The following is a 19690-nucleotide window of genomic DNA, read 5'->3' as shown; positions in this document are numbered from 1 at the left end:
CAAATAAAAAGAGTCTATAAGATCACAGAGGGGAGGTTTAATAAAATACTGGTGAACAAATTGTTTGTGGGCTCCCTCAAGTGCCATTTACAAACAATTGATATGCTAATTACATAAGTCTTGCCTATTCATTAAAACAATCCCCCAAGGTCTGCTTTACACTATAGAGCCAACAGTTTTAATACACATCTATAGCTTTTGCCTGTATTTAAATCACAAATTACATTTCTGAAAAATATGTACACAGCTTATGATTCAAACTGCTTACTGAACTCACTGGCATTCCTCCCCTGATCCCACTTCTATTTTCCTAAATCAAGATTGGGAATTGAACAGTATAATGTATTGGTTAACAAGTTGGACTCTGAAGCCACAGACCTTAGCTGGTGTCCTAGTTCTGCTGCTAACCAGCTGCGTGAACAAGATACTTAAACCTCTCTGAGCCTCATGGCAAAATGGGAACTACTTCTACTTTTCTCATATAGTGTTTGTGAGGATTACATGAAACTGTGCTACTAGCACTTAGCACAGTGTCTAGCACTCTGGTACATGCTCAATTAATAATAGTTCTTATTATCTTGAACTATTATCTTACGTAAGAATGAGTACTCAGTAGAGCTCCTGCAAGGCCATCACCAAGTTAGTGACACTGCTTGTCTGGGCAGCACTTTCTGCCTTCCAGACTTCAGGTTTCTATAGTCATATTTCCAGAGGTGAACAGAAGGCTATAGGCCTGGATCCTCCTCCGTAGGTGGTCAAACCCACCTCCATCCCACCAGACATCAAGATGACAGAGCTATTTCTGATAGTTATTTCCCTACTATGGAAATATGCTCTACAGGCCAGCACTTTGTGGTGAGATGCTTCACTGGGAGGGGGTTTTCAACCTTGTGCTTAGCTCAGGCCTGGGCTCTTTGAGTTAGGCTGAAGAATTTCCTCCAGAGGGTGTATCATGAGAGGGATCCTGCAAAAGACTCTCCTGCCCTCAACAATCTCAATAGCCCATTGGCTCTAATGTGTCAAACTCTAACATTACAGTTCCATTGTTTTATGTCTTAGGAAACAAACTTCGTAAAATAAAAATATCCCTGGGCTGGGTCCAAATATTAAGCCATTCATCTTTAATTTATCAGACTGATTTAATTGCTTCTTTTCATCTGTGACAGCAAGATAAAAACAAAGCCTTTAGAAGATGAAGCTGAGGACAGGCATCTGGAAAGGTTCCAGGATGAGAAAAATAATGGTCAAAGGAAAGATGGTTAGAAACCAGAGGAAATCAATGGCATATTTCTCTCAATAATTTTGTCTCACACCTGTGTGCCACACCACACTTGTGTATTGTAAGCAGAGGTTCAAAATGGTGAGACGGAAGGACTTCAAGTCATACTGGTATCTGGCTCTTTTCCTTTATACTGTCTTCTACTTTACATTCCTGAATTCAGAGCCTTCTCAACAAAGCAGAAATCTGCCTCTACCCATGTTCTGTTTAGTAATTCCAACAAATGAGCTAATTATTCACAATTTTTCCCATTAATGCCCAAATCCATTTTCAGAATAAAAAGAGTCTCTGGTTCCCAAGATTCTAACATCTCAATTTGTTCTGGGCCCAATGAGTAAAGTTCAGACATGTGTGAATCCTTTCAGGTATCTCTCAAGGCAGATTATGGCCCCAGTAAAGTTCGGAAAATGAATTTGCTTAAGATAGAGGTCAGCCAAGCCATCGACATGCATGGTGAGGGAAGTCAGCCCCTCTCAGAGACTGCGTGCCCACTCAATCCCGTACTGCCTGTTGTAAGAGGTATGTGCTAAGGAGCCTCTGAAGCAGTGTTGGTGTCAGCCTTTGCATCCCAGCCTTAGACTCTCTGCTCCCCAAACAGGGCATCCAGTGTGGTGCTCAGGCCATCGTGACTATCTGAGACAAAGGTAAACAAAAAAGGGATGTTTGGCTAAGACCAGTGTCTGAGAGCTTGTAGACCTAGCTAGCTCTCACCTCTCTCTGTGTCTAAGTCTCCTTTACCAACCTTCTCTCTGCAGCAGCGGTCACCTAGAGCAATCAAGTGAAGAAGAAAATTAAACTGGGACAGAAGTTCCTTGAGGCCCAAGGGAAGTCTTCTCAGCAGCCCAGATATGCCCACCAACAAAATCCCCTGTCTGAACTGAGTGGAGAGCACTGGTACCCACATGAGATCAAGCACACAGTCACCACAGTTCAGTAATAACCAGGGTGATTGATTACTATAAGCATCTGGAACAGAGCCTCTTTGGAAACAGCCAGTTGTCTGCTTGCCCAAAGTTTTTAATAATTCACACTAGTAGGCTGAAAGGCTTCTGATGATTACATCCTCTTTCCTGGCAATGCAGCTGTCCTAGTCTGGGCTACCATTGATTGGAGTGAGCACATTCAGGAATAGCATCTTAATTTTTTTCTAGCAACAGAAATGGCTACAATGCAAATGTTTGGGGACCACAGGTTATTTGTTTTTAAAACTGTGCAGAAAAAAAGGTAGGTTTGAAGAATTATATTTGGTTGTCATAGAAAAAGAAAGCTAATGCTCTTTATTAAAGTAATTTCTTGAAACTTTTTGTACTGCAAGAAGGACATGGTTATGGTTTGAATATGATTTGTCTCCACCAAAACTCATGTTGAGACTTGGTTTCCAGAATGGCTGTGTTGGGAGGTGGTGCTTCTGAGAGGTAATTAGGTTGTTAGGATGGGTTAATCTCTTTCTCGGGAGACTGGGTTATTTCTCAAGGGAATGGATTCGTTCCCACAGGAGCAGGCTGTTATAAAGCAAGGTTGCTTTTAGTGTTTGGACTCTTTTGCATGTGCTCTTCTGCTTTCCACAATGAGCTGAAGAAGCACAAGGCCCTCAACTGATGGGCTGCCCAATCTTGGACTTCCTAGCCTTCAGAATCATGAGCTATATAAACCTCTTTTCTTTGTAAATTACCCAGTCTCAGATATCCTGTTGTAGCAACAGAAAATGGAATAAGACAAACATTTTCTGCAGAAGGCATCTCCCAGGCTATAGCTTACCATGTCATATTCCTAAGAACTTTCTGTGTCCAGGGACTAGTGATATTTGGGATACAAATTGTCCTGCAAGCTTCCTTCTGTTCACTCAGCAGGTTCTCAAATAGTTAAAATGTTGATAATAGCCAAAGACTTGGAAGTGTGTAAGTTTATAAGTGTCATGTTATTATAACTCAGTTTAAAACCTTGTTGCTTGCAAAATGGTTTAATCTACAGTGAAGACCCAATTAGGGGAGGAGCAGTAGAATGACCATGAGTAATGTCTCTGGGAACAGAGCTAGAAGCAAAGCTATAGCTAACACTAGGACTTCCAACAGGCAGAATGATTTTATGTGATAAATCCTTATGGCCAGGAGCAGAGGTTCACATCTGTAATCCCAGCATTTTGGGAGGCTGAGGCACATGGATCACTTGAGGTCAGGAGTTTGAGACCAGCCTGGCCAACATGGTGAAAGCGTGTCTTTACTAAAAATACAAAAATTACCCAGGTGTGGTAGAGGGTGCCTGTAATCCCAGCTACTCAGGAGGCTGAGGCAGGAGAATCGCTTGAACCCAGGAGGCAGAGGTTGCAGTGAGCCGAGATCATGCCACTGCACTCCAGCCTGGGTGAGAGTGACACTTCATCAAAAAAAAAAAAAAAAAGGAAAACGTCCTTACAACCTTCACAATAATTAATTTGTTAAATGAAATATTGACTCGGTTTTAAGAATCTTGAATTATCAAGTTTTAACCTGTACCATCAACCTTATTACACCGAATCACAAAAATAGATTTTGAAATAAATAAAAATTTGCAAGACCTGGTATCCTGTCTTCTTTTATTGTAATTCTTCAAGATGATAAGGTGGAAACAGGAGAAATATGTTTAAGAAATAGCCCCTTCATTATTGGGAAGGCTCTTTCTTCTGCAAATAAATATCAGTCTCCTATGGAACACTGCACTATGCTAGGCATGTAAAGAGACTCTAAGAAGTATTACCATTCCTAGTATCAAGAGACTTACAATGCAGTTGGGGAAAGTAAACGCATTAATGGAAGGAGATATATAATTTAAGTAGCAATGACATACTGTGGAGGCCAAGGGAAAGCTTAATGGAAGAAGTGGAGTTTATCTTGAACCCTGAAAGAGGCATATGATATGACTACACAAAGAGGAAGAGCACTCCAGAAAAAGGCAACATGGCAAAATCTTGAGGCTGGAAGTGAACACATTGTGTTTGGGTACAGTGAATAAGACTGGTATCTTAGTTTTTTTGTTTCAATTAAGGGCATTATATAAGGTTAAAAAGGTTGGTTGTATCCATGTTTGGAGACTTCTGAATTCGAGGTTGAGGAGTTTGGACATTATATGATCTCTATTCAATTGGTACCATATGTGGCTTTGAACTAGGGGAGTTACATGATGATATTGGCACTTTACAGATTGGCTGCAGTGTTCATAATAGAATTGAATGTAAAAACTACTTAGGAAGTTGTTGTCATTCACTCACTTATCCATCCATCCATCCATCCATCCATCCATCCATCCAACCACCCACTTATTCCAACAAGCCTATAGGTATTTGAAAACCTAGGCATGAGATAATGAGAGTTCAGTAGCAAGAAGAGAAGGAAAGAATATAAGAGGAATTGCAAAGGAAATAAGAGATACTCTCAAAATTTTAAACTTCAGATTATTGTAAGTGTGGTGTCACTAATGGAAGCATAGAAGTTGTGGAAACCCAGAAGTTGGGATGAACAGCTGTTCTGGCTGTATTGAAGACTAGTTATTAGCATAGCACCTTCATAAACTATAAGCAGGACTGTTATACATAATTCCTAAAATTCAAGTAGAAAAAGAAGTTATATAAAGAGGAAGGAGTTAAGGGATAAAATGGGGATTAGACTATATGCAACTAGATTTCTGCCCAAGCTCAGATTCCGTGAGTTGAGGAAAGGTTTTTCCTAGCTGATGATATTACCACACAATTTAGAGGGCACCTTGTCCAATCTCCCACTCATTGCTTTGATGACATTTGCAATAAGTGGTCATCCATCTTCTTCTTGAACTCTTCCAGGGATTATGAGCTCATAACCTCCCTCGGTAGCTCTGTTACATTTTCAGACTGCTTGGTAGGAAGTCCTTCACTAAGCAGAGTGGAAATCTGTATTATTCTGTCCCCTAAGCTTACCACAATACAATCATAATACTTTTTTTCACATGCAAATCCTTCAGGGGGTTGAAGGTACTGATTATGGTGAGACAAGTCTCTTCTTATGATACATTTCATGCACCTGGGTCATATCCACTCTACAAGGGGTCAAATTTCCAAGTCCAAAGCCATCTGATTCTATGACTCACCCTTAGATCCAGGAGGGCCTTGTTGTCCCGGTAATCCATCCTTGCCTTTATCTCCAGGAAGCCCACGGGGTCCAGGAAGTCCTGGTAACCCAATTCCCGGGAGGCCAGGTGGACCAGGATGGCCTTTTTCACCAGGAAGTCCAGGTAACCCCTTTTCACCTGGGAAGCCCTGCCCACCATCACCCTAGACAACACATAAAAAAAAGAATGAAAATTCAACTCAGAGATTTATCTGGACAGTCCTCTGACTACAAGAAAGAGGTAGCCAGTGTGACCAATGCTTTGTGTTTTGTTAAAATTATCTATCATCATCATAGTTTATCAATCAGTCTCCTCTGACTTTAGTTAGTGGATATGAATCTTGTCTCCTCTGGATGATCTAACAACGCAAAAGTTTCTGGATAGGGGTGAGGAAACAGGGGAAGAAATGAGCAGGATAATAACAACCCTAGAGATCACAGAAAGTGGCTAGATTACTTGAGGAGAAAAGTCGCTGAGAAGCTGAAGTATTTCTAAGTCATATGGTCAGGTGTTACTAGCATTTATCAAATGAGACAATGATCCATTCTGAGAAAATGATTCCCACTTTACATAAAGGAAAAGCAAAAAGCAAAAAGTTTCAGTGGCAGAGGCGGGACAAGGTGCTCTAGACTCTGTTCTTCCCTGTTTCATGGTCCAGTGGCCATCAGACCCCCCGACAAAGTCAGGTGTAAAGATCTGTAGAGCTAATCACCCAGGAACGATCAACTTACCGGAAGTCCTGGCAGACCTGGTAGACCTGGTACTCCGTCGTTGCCTGGTTTTCCTATTATACCAGGGAAGCCCTGGGAGCCAGAATCACCGCGATCCCCTGGCATTCCTGAGACTGTACTGAGAATTGGTTCCCCCTTCTTTCCTTTGGGTCCTGAAGGACCCGGAGACCCAACTAAGCCCTGACAAAGAGAGAAGAGGGAGGAGTCAGAAGGTGCAGACTTCATAGAATTCTGGCACTTAGCATTATGACTTAGAGCAGAACCTTGGCACTGTTATAGACACTGATTATGTTGTAATCTTGAATAACAGTTGCCCATTTATTTCTGCACCTTTTGTAAATTTTGAAATCTTTGAAGATGGAAACCTCACCTTAATTCCTATTTTATCTTCATGGGCCAGCACATTGCTAGGCAAATGTAAACAATGTCGTGGAAGGAAGAAAGTGGGGAAAGAGAGAAGGGAAAATAGGCAGGTTAAAGCAGAAGGACTTTAAGAGACTCTATAGTTAGACTTCCTGTTGTAGATCAAAACCCCAAAACTTTGTTTTAATCCCATCTCTCTTGTATGCACTTTAGAAAAGTAATTGGGGGGATTGAAGGGCACTAGAAAGATTCCATTGCTTCCTCAGGGTCAAAGTTTGGCAAGACTTACTGGAGCCCCTGCTGGGCCCTGTGCACCCCCAGAGCCTCGATCTCCTCTGGCTCCTTTAAGGCCTGGAAGGCCTATGAGACCCCGTGGACCAGGTGGGCCTGGTTCCCCGGGTGGTCCAGTGTTGGGAACACCACCGTCACAAGCACAGAAACCTGAGTCTCCTGGGAGAAAAAGACAACATAGAACGAAGTGGGTCATTTTTTTTTTTTCTAAGAAGAATGAAGAATTGATAGTGGTTATTTGTGACTTGAACAACTCCATGGAGGCAATCTGAAGGCTTGCAGAGAACACACTCAAATGAACTTGGTTTACTCTCCAGCAGAGTATGCCTGTGTTAGTGGTTCAGATTTTGTTAGTCAGGGATGAGGCTCAGCCATCAGTAAGTTTAAAGTATAGCCGTAGTTGAGAACCACTGACCTATACTAACCAGCTGAGAGTCTGGAATTCAAGCCGCTCAAAGATTTTTTTTTACCAAAATGTCTTTTCACCTGACTTTTGTACACATGACACAAATGTGTACATATTTTTGTACACGTTGAGACAAATGCCAAATAAATAATGAGAGGGATTTCAACAAAGCACCTTTGAAGAGGTATCAAGGAGTCACTAGCACTATGGTCCAACTCCCTATATCTTCCGTGCTTATTGTCTGGAAAATGAGAATTGGTGCCAACATCGGTGACTCTGAGTTTCCTAAGATTCTGAAGGGCCCCTTCTTACTTTTAGAAAACTGATGATTCCTAAAACTCTAAGAGAATAGTCTGTTCTTCAGATTAGTATTTCTTGAGTGTGATCCTACATCAGTCACCTGTGATGGTTGCTTATAAGGCAGCTTGCTGGGCCCTATCTCAGTCCTAATCGCTCAGTCTCAGGAGGCCAGACCAAATAATCTAATATTTAATAACCTCCCCTGGGTGATTCTCATGTGTAATGAAGTTTGAGAATCCCTATCACTATTCCATACTTAGAGAAAATCTTTCAGCTTCATGGAAATACAGAATGGGAAGCATCAGAAATGTCCCTCTTTTAGGACTGTGAATGGTATCAAGAAATACACCAGCTTTGTAGTGAGTTAGGTAAGGGCCAAAATTAACATCTAAGTTAATTTAAGGCCCTTTTCCATCAAATAGTTTGCCTGGGACCTGAATAGTAGAGAATAAGCTTTCAGGCATTTCTTAACCAGCCTCTATATACTTAGGTAATGACATTTTATGACAGAGCAATGAGAAAGGAGAGGAGTAAGTTAGAACTTCTCTGTTTGAGCCTGAGGAAAGCAGTTCATTCCTAGAGATCTTGAATAACTGAACCCTAGGCCATCCCAAAACCCCTCTCCAGTCAGTAGTTTCACTTCTTCCTCCACCCTGGCCTAGGCCACAACCATAATGAATTGACTTATTGAGCATCTTCCCCTCACAGTAAGTGACAGAAGGGGGAAATGACCCAAAGGCAGCTGCGGTCATTGATCAGTTCTCCAACACCAGTGGGGGCTAGGGTTGTTTTCCTGGAGCCAGTTGGGTTTTTCAGAGTCCCAAGTCTTGACCTGTTCAGAGCACTTTGCTTAAGGCTGAAGGTAATAAGTGGCTTACATCCTTGGTCTTGCAACCTGGGAGGGGTAGCAGCATGCACTGGTTAACAGCCTGGGCTGCAGGTAGAGGAGAAAGAAAAAGAAGCCTGCGAACAGCTTGGTCCTGTGTGACCTCCATTGCCAGCCTCAGTCTTAGAGACCCAAATATAGCTCTTCTAACAATCCTATAATCAAAGCCCCAAACAAGATCCACAATTGCTTCTGTTTAGGTTCCCCACGCTGTTGGTTTTCTCATTCCCCATAAAGCCTTCTCTAAGGAGTTTGGAGGACCAAGAAACTCAAGCGGGCAAAATCACCTTTTATTCCTTTGAGGCCTGGGTTTCCTTTTGGACCTTGTTCTCCTCGGAGACCAGGGAACCCTGGCTCTTTGTTGTGTAGAGTTTTGGTCTCAAATTCTGGACCTTTGGGTAAAAAAAAGATAAAGGATTAGCAACTTGTATAAGCCTGATGACTTCCCTGACTCACCACAGCAGCTCAATCACCGAGGCCCAAGTCCTTGAGGCTCAACAACCAGAGCAGAGACAAAAAAATAAAATTTAAGACCGGGACCCCAAATCTGCAGCAAGGAGTCAACAGGACCTCTGTTGGCTCAATTCACTCTACTAATATTTATGGAATGTCCATTATGTTCCAGGCACTGTACTAGACAGTGGGGTTAGAGGAATGAACAAGGTAGCTTCTAAAACTCAGCAGTACCAATGTCTACCCCAGAAACCTCCCTTAGGACAAAAGAGGAAAGAGGTGCAAGCTGCAGTGGATATGGGCTTTAAGGTACAAAGAAACATTCTGGGCAGCATTTCCAGCTTTTCTCTCGGAATCTAGAATCTCACACTCAAGTAGGAGATCTAAGAAGGACAAGCCCTGTGTAGGCTTTTAGCAGCCACCTCAAGGGTCCAGGCTTGGCTTCTTTTTTTCTCAGTCTCTCAGCCCACCCCATTGGAGCCTTGTGGACCAGGGCAAGTTCAAAATAACCAATGCTGCTTCTTTAGGAGCTGAAAAAACAGACTTAAAGGCTGAGAACAGTGAAAGATGGAGTGGGAATGGGTACAAAACTTGGAAGACATTAGGCCCTAGTTTGCTTGTTCCTTGACGGAGAACACTCTGCTGTTATCAATAACTGGTAGAGGCAGGGATCTGACTCAGAGACGATGGGGCCTTCATGGCTGCCCCTCTGCAATTATCATGTATCCTGGCTTAGCTGTTTCACCTGTGAGATGCTCCCTCAAAAATCATGACTGTTCTGCAGTCTGGATTACATCTGAGTCTTGAGACCAAAAAGAGAAATGAATAACTTACTAGGTGGGCCTGGTGGACCTGGTGGGCCTGGCAAACCATCTCTGCCAGGGAGGCCAGGTGCTCCAATTGTGGTACGGCCTGGGTTTCCTTGGTCCCCCTTCAGCCCTGGAAATCCCTGAGGCCCTAGGGCTCCTGGGACACCTGGAAAAATAAGCCCACACACAAATGCTCATTATATCACCCCACTCTCCGGAGTATTCCTATCTGTGGCATATGTTGGAAACAAATCCAAGGAAGAATTTAGGGAAGCATTTGCCCTTCTCTTGCATCAGAGTTAGAAGGATCCTTAGGGATCCATTAGCCTAATCTCTTGGGAAACTGAGACCCAAAGAAGAGAGGAAACATGATCAGGGGCCCAGCATTTCTCAGTGCCAAACCTGAGAGGAAAATCCGGGCCTCTAGCCTTTTACTTCTTGATTTTTTCCCAACTTGGTGCTGGGGCCAGCTGTACCATTTCCCGGTGACTGCTTTAAAACCATAGGTATCCTCACAGCAGCCCATCTCCAAGGAATTTAGAAACTGGTGACTTTAAAAGTAAAAGGTGAGCTTTATATCTGGGGCATCACTGCATCCCAGACTCTGGCATGCCTTTTTCCACATGTCACTATAGAATGACATATGGATGTGATTAGTTCAAGAGTGTTACCCACAGGATCCTGGGACCATTCAGTACCTGGCCGAATCCTACAGCAAGGTTCTGGGTACCAATCTTCATCTGGGCTTTTGCTAGCCCCTCTTGGCAAGCATCACCTGGGATGGCACATCCACAGGAAGGTGACAAAGCTCCAGCAACTCAACCCAGGAACCCTCTTGTTGCTGCAAACCTCAGTGACCGTCTAGGATTGCCTGTCCAGCTATGATACATCATTTAAGCCAAAAACAAAAGCTGCTCGCCCAGGCCCTCCCTACCCCCACATACGTTAGCCTTGGGCTGGCAGTCGGGAAACGACTGACTATAGTCTACCTCTTCTTTGACTTTGGCTAGGTGTGTGCCCCAACCCAGAGGTACAGAAGGGAATGCTAGGAACCACAGTGTATAGAGGACTGATCTGCACAGGAGATGGGTTAGTTTTTTGTTTTTTGTTTTTGTTTTTACCTGATAATGCTGGTGAGCCAGGGACACCAGATGGGCCACGCAGGCCCTGGATGCCTTCATCTCCTTTAAGGCCTGAGAGGCCAGGTACACCAGGGTCTCCAGGATTACCTGGCATCGTAATGAAAGACAGCAGTAAATAAAGGCAGAGGAGGCCCACAGATGCTACAAAATGCCCAAGAAGAGGTGCAGGGAGCTGTCCTGGCATTAGAAGTGCCTTTCTTGCCCTTCCCAAGTCTCTCATGCTAATGGCCTCACATGATAATTGGTCTTCTGGAGCCAAGGGGCCTTCTGGAGCCAACATTAGTGTATTAAGAATTGGTCTGGCCACGGCCTGCCTTTCATGGTAAGCTCTGGTAAGTACTTCTTCTTCTTCTACCACTAATCCGCTGTAATGCCTAAAATGTCTACCATTTGGATTAAGATGTTGAAGTCCACTATTTATGTTACACATATATGTTTCCTGTGAGTGGCACACAGGAAGCCACTGTCAAATATTAATACCAAACTGGGCATGGGCCTTAGAGGATGAGAGGAGAGGGATAAGTGGGAAGACCCATGGAAGAGTCACTACAGTAGAAGCCTTTGGTCAAACAAGAAGTAGCTGGAGCTACTGGGCATCTCAATATTTGGAGAAGGTAAAGGGAAGAGTTGGGCACACACAATAACTAGGACAAGGAGAGATGAAGACAGACTTTCTAAGCATCACACTCTTGAGGGCTCTCAGCCACTTGCTCCCCTAACCAAAGGTACTTTTCCACTTCCTATGAAATTGTCAAGCTCAAGCATGCATGGAATCACCTACATGAGGCCCTGAGTATTCCACAGTATCAAACTGAAGTCAGCCCAGCGAGGGGGTGGTTATCCATCCTTCCCAAAGCATCGCCAGGAGAACAATTTTCACCAAATTCAGGCCCAGGCAGACCCAAATCCTAGGCTTAGTGGACTCAACACAAAAACAGAGTGCTGGGCTTGGCTTCTCTGCCCAAGAGATTGGAGTTAGCTTTATTACCCAAGTTCAGGAGCCATGAGGGGCTCTTGGGTGTGTCAAGTTTAGCAACAATCGAGTAACTAAGTATCCTTTAATAATTACAGGGGATAGAGGATTTAACTTCCTGTCTTTATTTTCTACTCAAATTAATGAGAAGTTGCACCTGAGATCACAGCACCATCTATATCGATGAAAACATCTGGGCCTGGCAGGCCAATGTCACCCTTTTCACCCTGCAAAGATTAAGTACATTAAACACAAATGTTTCCATGTCCTTATTACCCAAGATCTATGTGCCATTAAAGCCCATCTCTAGGAAAATGAAAGGTTCTTCCTTCTACAACCCTGGATTTTCAGGGTCAACTAGTCCATAGGTTAATTTCAAAGTCCCATAAATTTAAGATGAAGATGACACAAAGCAGGCCAGAGGCCTAACATTCAGTTGCAAAACTGTCAAGGACAGGGGATCCCAATTTTATTTTGCAACTCTACTCAAGGACAGTCTGCTCTGGGCCTTGACTGTACCTAAGTAGTGCTAAGGAGAGAACAGAGTTTTAACTTTTTTCCACTCTCAACAGGCCTGGGCCTCTACTACCATCACAACCCTTGTTAGTGGATGATGTCAGGCAGGGGAAATTAAAGGAGTTCTAATACTCCCCAAAGACAGACTTAGGTACCAAAAACACATACAGTGGCATATCCAGGGTGTGATGGTGGCAGTTATATGCCCCAGGTGTAGGCAAAAAGGGGATGCATTGTCTGTAGAGAATTTAAAACAATAATAAAACCAACAGTTGGCAATTCTAAGCAATATGAATAAAATTTTCCTCATCTGTGGGATGGACTTGCTCTCACCAGCCCCTTCCCTTAGTTTACCACTGATCAAGTAGTATCTAAGAAATGCTCATTAGCAGCTTTGTGTATTCAAAGTAGGTTACATGCATTTCTTGAGAAAAAATTGAAACTTAAAAGGTCAAAATATTAAAAGTACTTCATCTTATATACAGACATTTGTGGTAATTCACCCTTCTACCTACCAACCCCGGATTTTTCCCTTCCCAACTTTACCTCAATTCCTTGGAATCCATTAAGCCCAGGAAATCCCAGGGTCCCTTTCTTGCCCTGTGACAGAAACATAGTTACCACTAAGCTGAAAGTATGAGAGCATAAGAGTCTGGTCTTTGGATTAAGCCAGGGCAAATGGCACAGGGATCTTGGATGACATTGCAGGGTATGTGTGGCTTCTATCTGACTCTGGAAGCTGTAAAATCTCCCAGAAGACAATATGGCAGTAGGTAGCCAATTTACATATTAGGAGGTACAAGGGCCACAAGGCTAGACACGGATACAAGCAGGCTGGACTTGCTAGTCCCTGATAGCATGCCAAAGATGTATGACCACAGCATGGAATGGCAAGGCACTGAACTTGACACTGGATACCCATGTTCTTGAGTGAAAAGAAAAGAGGACAGTGGCTAAGATTATACCAAAAAAAAAGGGAGATGAACAATTTGCATTATAAGTAATGTCTCCCTTTGGCCATGTTAAGTAAAGCAAGGGGGACTTTTAATTGGGATTTTATACACCAAGGCTTTAATGATATTAACCAAAATACCTGTTGCCCTGGAGGGCCTTGGACTCCTTCTGAACCCATGGGACCCTGTAAAGAAAATAGTTACACCTTAGAAAAATCAATAGGCTACCTAGAAAAAGCCACTAGACTTATATAACAAAGTTATACAACTGAGTTCAGGATTTAGCAGCTCCTAAAATCAGGTAAGCGAATGTTCCTAGACCTGGCTTAATGACTTTTTTTTTTTTTTTAAGACAGAGTCTCACTCTGTCACCCAGGCTGGAGTGCAGTGGTACAATCTTGGTTCACTGCAACCTCCGCCTCCAGGGTTCAAGCGACTCTCTTGCCTTAGCCCCCCGAGTAGCTGGGACTATAGGCATGCATCACCACACTTGGCTAATTTTTGTATTTTCAGTAGAGACAGGGTTTCACCATTTTGGCCAGGCTGGTCTCAAACTCCTGACCTCAAGTCATCCACCCGACTCAGCCTCCCAAAGTGCTGAGATTACAGACGTAAGCCACCGCGCCTGGCCTAAAGACTTCTTTCTAAGCACTAATCCATCAGGCTAAATAGCCACATGGAGCATTTTTTAAGAGCTAAATAGATGGAAACAGTTTAAGTAGTAGGTGGAATTTGATAGAAGGGTTGGGTGGTATTATACTTAGTCTGCATTAGTTCCAAGTCAGGAGATCTTTAAATAGATTATGGGAGGGCCTCGTCTTCCACCTCAAATGCATTCTTTGTTGGTGATTATATGTATTTTCAAGACAAGGGAGGGGGAAAAGTAGAGAAAGAAATGGCAGGGTAATGGATAAATATGGCTAAATACTCAAAGGACTCTTACTTAATAAACTTCATAGTCAACTTAACAACACAATTCTCTAAAATGTTACTTCTTTGAGGCTAAGCTTGGCCCACTGCTTCTAGCTCAAGACCTAAGTGCCCGAAGCTAGGAATCAGAGAGGCTAATAGTTATTTTTCCATTTCAAATGAGATTATTATTGGAAACTGTTGACTCCAAACATCACTCACTATGTTCTAGAACTTTCCAGGCTTGTGTCTGTCCTAAAAGGTTGCACTTGGCCCTCTTTCTTCCATTCCTGTGCCACTTCCGTGCTCAATTCCCTCAGAATAGAATGGAATGGAAAGCAAGGCAACACTCATATCATTCTTTAGCCCAGAAGACAATGATACATGACAGCAAGGAGATAAATAGGCTGAGGCACCACCTAGAGTAGAGGGTGCCTCTTTCCTTTTCAAGAGAGTCATTCAATCAAGGGAATGGGGCTAAGAGAGAAGGAGGTCTTAGGAACCTGCCATTGGGTTGAGGAGAAAGGAGAAGCTTAGGTGGCAATTAAGTTGCAAAACATAAAGAAGCAAACAGGAAAGCAAATGGACAAGGTGACTTGACAGACCCAGGCAAGTAATATTCCAGGTTCGTACCCTAGGTCCTGGCAAACCAGGGATTCCCTTTTCTCCCTTTTCTCCAGTAGATCCAAGGCCCTAAATGAAAAAAGAAACCACAAGTTATAATGTTTGTTTTCTCATCAGTCTCCTGGCTTCATCCAAAGCAAGGAGGCTATTTTAATTAAGCTCCATTCTCCCCTTAGGGAGGCTCACCATGCTGTCTCTTGTCACTGCCTGAGAAGCACGTAAGTTCTGAATATGAATTGGACCATTCATTCAAGGTCCCCCTTTGGTTCTAGAAGTAATGCCCCCCCACCCCACCCCACCCCACCCACAACACTGTTCCATGTATTTATAGTATCATAGGCTAACAGCATAGAAATGATTAAATATCTAACCTTGCTGATTTTACAGACGAGGAAATCAACATCTGGATGAATTAAAATTGAATGAGAAAGCTAGATCTTGTGTTTTTCATTCCGGGAACCTTTCCATTAGAACAGGCTGCCTTCTATCACTTGATTATTTGACCTACAAATGGAGGATTATGCAAATTCTTGGGGGTTGATACTAGGGGGAAGAGCAAGAGCTTTTCCCCTTTGGTGACATAATGAACACAACATCCTTTTCAGTGGGAAGAAGTATTTCTATCTAGGCATGGTCTGAAACCCTACAGCTCCTGTACCGGGACTGTAGGGCTCTTGCCTGGCCCTACAGATATAGTCCAAAGGGGACTGTGAGATGGTCTCCAATCCCTCTTGCCCTGGTCATCGGAGGTGAGGATTTGTAGCCATGAATATGACTTGGGGATTCTCTAGGGAAAAGCAGGAACTGCAAGAAGCAGAGTGAGTAAGAAAGAACTTCCTCCCCTCTGGGTCCAAGGCAAATGTCTGGGCCCCCAAGAAACAGAAGGGTTCATTACTAAAGTGGACAAAGTTTTTCAAAGAAAACTTAAATGAGGCCACTGTGCTGTTGTTTAAAATTGTACTTTTTGGAGCATAGATTTAGCAAACAACATTTTGGCTTATTGTGAAAGTAAAGGGTGCAATGAAGGAAAGACACTAAATGTTGTGGAACATCTGTTGTCCCTTTATTTTTTATTTTTTATTTTTTATTTTTTGCTTAAATTTTTTATTTGAAAAATGTATTTAAAAGTCCAACAACTTTTTAATATAAATTATGACTCTCAAACCCATTCCCATCACTTTATTAGTGATGGTAGCATACATATTAGAGAAGGTAGCTGAAGGCAAGAGAGCACCAAAGGAAAAAGACTGTGTCCAAAGAACATGTATTAAATGGGGCTGAAGATCATGGTAACCAGAGATTTCCAGGAGTCTCTAATCTTTCTACCCTATCCTGTTACCCCTTTAGATCTCTAGTATAACACTCAGGCTACTGAGGTATTTTAGGGCAACAAGTTGGGTTACTTTCAGAGCAACCAGCTTGACTGGAACTGAGAGTAAATTGGGAATGTATGACCAATCTTAGACCCTGAAAAATGGCAGAAAATACATGGAAATTAAAAAAGAAAAAAAAAAATAGAACCTCAGTCACTGCTCTGTAGGTATAAACAACTGAATGGGTGGTGGAATTGGCAGAATGGATACCAGTTCCTACCTTCCTGCCCCCACTACCACAAAACAGGATGTTTCCTGTTGCAAATCGAATGAGACCCCAGCCTTCTTGTCTCACAGCAGGCAGGAGCTCATCTGTCTTGTTCTGCCTTCCTAATTACCCTGGAAGGGCCAGAACAAAGAACATCTGAGAATACTGAAAGTGCCTAAAGACCCCTGCTCCTACGTTGTTTTCCCATCTAAAGCAGACTCTTCAGCCAGCGGCGGGGCAGTGGGACCTGGTCTTCAGACAAAACTCCCTGAGTCTAACGTATGTCTGGTTCTAGGACTAGGGCACAGAAATAGAGCTTAAAATTTGGGGAGGATAAGGAGTGTATCTACTGCTTCTCTCTCCCCCATCCTCAACCCTACCATACCCTGTTCATATCTACACTGCAGGAACCACTTCTCCAGAGGGCGAGAATAGAGGAGCATGGGACCCGTCCATTACAGCAACACGCGAGCACAAGCAAAACACTGAATAAAGAATTGTTTGGAGATTATGTGCAGCCCTGCTGAGGCTCATTATACGAGCTCCTAGTTCATCCATGGCTCGGGCTTAAGATGAGTAACATGATGAGGGTAGCGTGCCAAGCAGAAATCACTTCAGAGAAAAATATCTTGACTTTAGAGCTGTGGTTCTCAAATGGAGGCGATTTTGCCCCCTAGGAGAAATTTGGCAATGAATATGGCAATTTTTGGTTGTCATAACTAGGGTGGGCCAGGGATGCTGCTAAATATCCTGTAATGCACAAAACAGGAAACAGGTATCCCTTACCAAGAACACTTCAGCCCAAAAGGTCAAAGGCATCTCGGTTGTGAAACCTGTTCTAGAGCCTCTCCCTGCTCCTGTGCTGTGAGGATCTTAAGACTCCTAAACTCACAGATGATTGTTTTCACCTATTTATCTCACCATCCTCAATGATCAGAAGTTCACCTTGAGATAGACTTACTCCTAGTTCTGCTGCATTCTGGGTTCTCTCCAGACCCCTCTTCCTCCTCTTACCTGGGCCACCAGGGAGGTTGGCAGAGGCAGGAAAAATGCCCCAAGACTTAAATGGAATGTCATCAGGTGAAGAGCTATCTCTTACCTTAACTCTTATTCGGTGGGCAACAAGGTTCCTAATAGGGATAGAGTTAAGGGTGGAGGCAACAGCAGGATAGGGATAATTAAGAGAACCTGAAATAAATTTTTAGTATTTTAAAAGAGGAAAGTTGCTGGGAAGCTGGTAAACAGAAACAGAAGATTGATTAGAGGCCTAACTAGAGAGAGACACTGGTATTAGCAGAGAGATATTGAGGGGCTGTGAGCCTAAGGTTTGAAATCTAAAGAGTGGAAAAAGGAGTAGGCACCCCCACCAGCCCGTTTGACATCTGCTTTAGTTCATTCCAGGAGAAAGAACGGCAGGGAGGTAGGGAGCTTCTCAGCAAAGCCAGCTTCAGCTTTGATAATCTCACCCACCTACCCCATTTAAGGAGTTCCAGGTTAAGAGTTTAAAAACAGGTGGCACCCAGACCATCATTCAGGAGACAGGAACTCATTCCAGGTTCCCAGAGAACTCCTATCTCAGATCTGAGGGTGTCCAGGGCTTCAGCTGAGCTCCTCTGGCTAACCAGTAGTCACTTGGTCAGTCCTGCTGCCTTGACCCCATCTCCAGGAGGGGCTATAACCAGAGGGAGTAGAGGGAGTCCAGCCCCCAAGCCTTGTGAGGCACTGTTAGGCAGATAGGGAAAAGAGGGGTCCTTAGATCACTGGTTCAAGGAGGGATCTGGTAGGGGCAGCATTTCTTCTGGGCTGGAAACAGAATGGGGGTTTCAAGATGGCAGAACCATTCCATTATTGGAGCTATAAGCCCCTAGAATTGCTCCATGGCCTATCTCGGTTTCCCTTGGATCTCATCTGCTCCTGAACTGCACCTGTCATGGCAAGTCCATCTCCGGCCCCCATCTCCCCAGAGCCAATGTGAGTCAGGTGGACAAAATTCATTGGTTCCCCAATCATGGTCTGGTCAATCCGTCTTCTCTTCTTCGGCTGGGGTTTCTCTACCACGCAGCAGCCCAGTTTGTGCCAAATTCACTCATGTTCCCCGATGGTTCCAGCTTCACTCCCCTGTCTGAGGCCCCAAAGGGCTCTTGCTCTGGTGTTTGGACAACCCACTCCTCACTCTCCCCAGATATAACAACACCCTGGGTTCACTCAGCTGGATGGGTCCAGAGAAAGTAGAATCCCTGGAACCCTTAACTGAGCAGTGAAGGTCAGTGTCTCAGAGCCTGAGAGATGAACAGGACCAGAGAGAGGTGGGCAGGCAGGCACAAGGTTATGTCTTCCTCAGACTCGGAACCCTGCTCTTCTCCGGTATCCAGACGTTCAGCTACAGCTGGAGGGGGTTAGGGGCTCTGCTCCGTGGCCGCCAGTGTGGGCTTCCCGGGATAGCTCTGCGGCCCGGTGGGGGAGCCCAGGACGAGCCGGCAGAGGTGGGGCCGGCTGAGGGCGGAAGCGGCGGCGACGCGATTCTGTTGTCCCTTTAATGTGACCTGGCTCACCTGCTCAAATCCCATTTGTAGCTTTTTCTTCCTTTTACATACATACTCAGTGTGCTCCCATGAGTACTGAAAGCTGGTTGAACACCCCTTGGCTTTCTGGGCCCAGGGTTTTTCATTTTTGTTTCCTTTTGGCTAGTCATGGTTTTGTTTTTTTAATGTGGGTTGTTTTCATTGTCTTTTTATTGGGAGGAGAGTGTGTGTGTGTGTGTGTGTGTGTGTGTGTGTGTGTGTAGGATCCAATTCAAAGCAGGCTTTGGTCCCGTACTTACCTGTTCTCTTTTCTGCATTTATATAACTGTGCATCAAATAGCTCAGCCTTCATGCTACATTAAATTTCTAATGTGAAAGGCTCGTGGGTTAAACTGAATGCAAACTTATTTAAAATATTAGTTTTTCTGCATCAAACCAAGACATGCTGCAACTTGGTGGAATGTCTATCGGCTTCTGAGGTCAAACACTTCAAGAAGCCTTCTCTGACCTGTTCATGAAATCTGTGGTGGCCCATGCTGCCCCAAACTCTTAAAGTGCAAAGATTGGTTGCATATGAAAGTTTTGTAAGCATGAGGCCTATATTACACTCTCTTTTATCTTTCTCCAAGGCCCATTACTACAGTCGGAACACATACAAGGTGGTCCAGTAAATACTTGTTGAACTGAATGGAATAATGACCTAGAGAACAAAACTGTTGCAAAGGGTGAAGGAAAGAATGTTCAGGAACCATCTTGTGCCCCCATCTGTCTTGCCCTCAGTTATAAACATAAGGGGGCCTTGTGCTAATTCTCCAGAAAGCAGAAGAGTCTTGCTT

General features: G+C 43.8%; 2 protein-coding genes across 2 annotated transcripts in view; both read right to left on the bottom strand.

The window, feature by feature from the left end:
* The window catches only part of COL4A6 (collagen type IV alpha 6 chain), a 293859-nt gene that overhangs the window by 26574 nt on the left and 247595 nt on the right, over nt 1-19690 (bottom strand). The window contains 10 exon segments of the mRNA XM_033201864.1: nt 5375-5558; nt 6127-6306; nt 6779-6939; nt 8660-8764; nt 9660-9800; nt 10756-10863; nt 11907-11976; nt 12812-12865; nt 13359-13403; nt 14761-14820. Of these exon segments, the coding sequence (XP_033057755.1) occupies nt 5375-5558; nt 6127-6306; nt 6779-6939; nt 8660-8764; nt 9660-9800; nt 10756-10863; nt 11907-11976; nt 12812-12865; nt 13359-13403; nt 14761-14820 (1108 nt within the window).
* Nucleotides 17511-19206, bottom strand: LOC117078402 (CDC42 small effector protein 1-like). The gene is made up of 2 exons (XM_033201978.1): nt 19154-19206; nt 17511-18415 (listed from the first exon to the last, which is right to left on the bottom strand). Exons 1-2 carry the CDS (start codon nt 19204-19206, stop codon nt 18187-18189), a joined length of 282 nt encoding a protein of 93 aa, XP_033057869.1. The 3' UTR covers nt 17511-18186.

This window comes from Trachypithecus francoisi, unplaced genomic scaffold (genome assembly GCF_009764315.1).
Source record: "Trachypithecus francoisi isolate TF-2019V2 unplaced genomic scaffold, Tfra_2.0 Lachesis_group6, whole genome shotgun sequence".
Taxonomy (NCBI): Eukaryota; Metazoa; Chordata; class Mammalia; order Primates; family Cercopithecidae; genus Trachypithecus; species Trachypithecus francoisi.
This window is presented reverse-complemented; position numbering and strand designations above follow the sequence as displayed.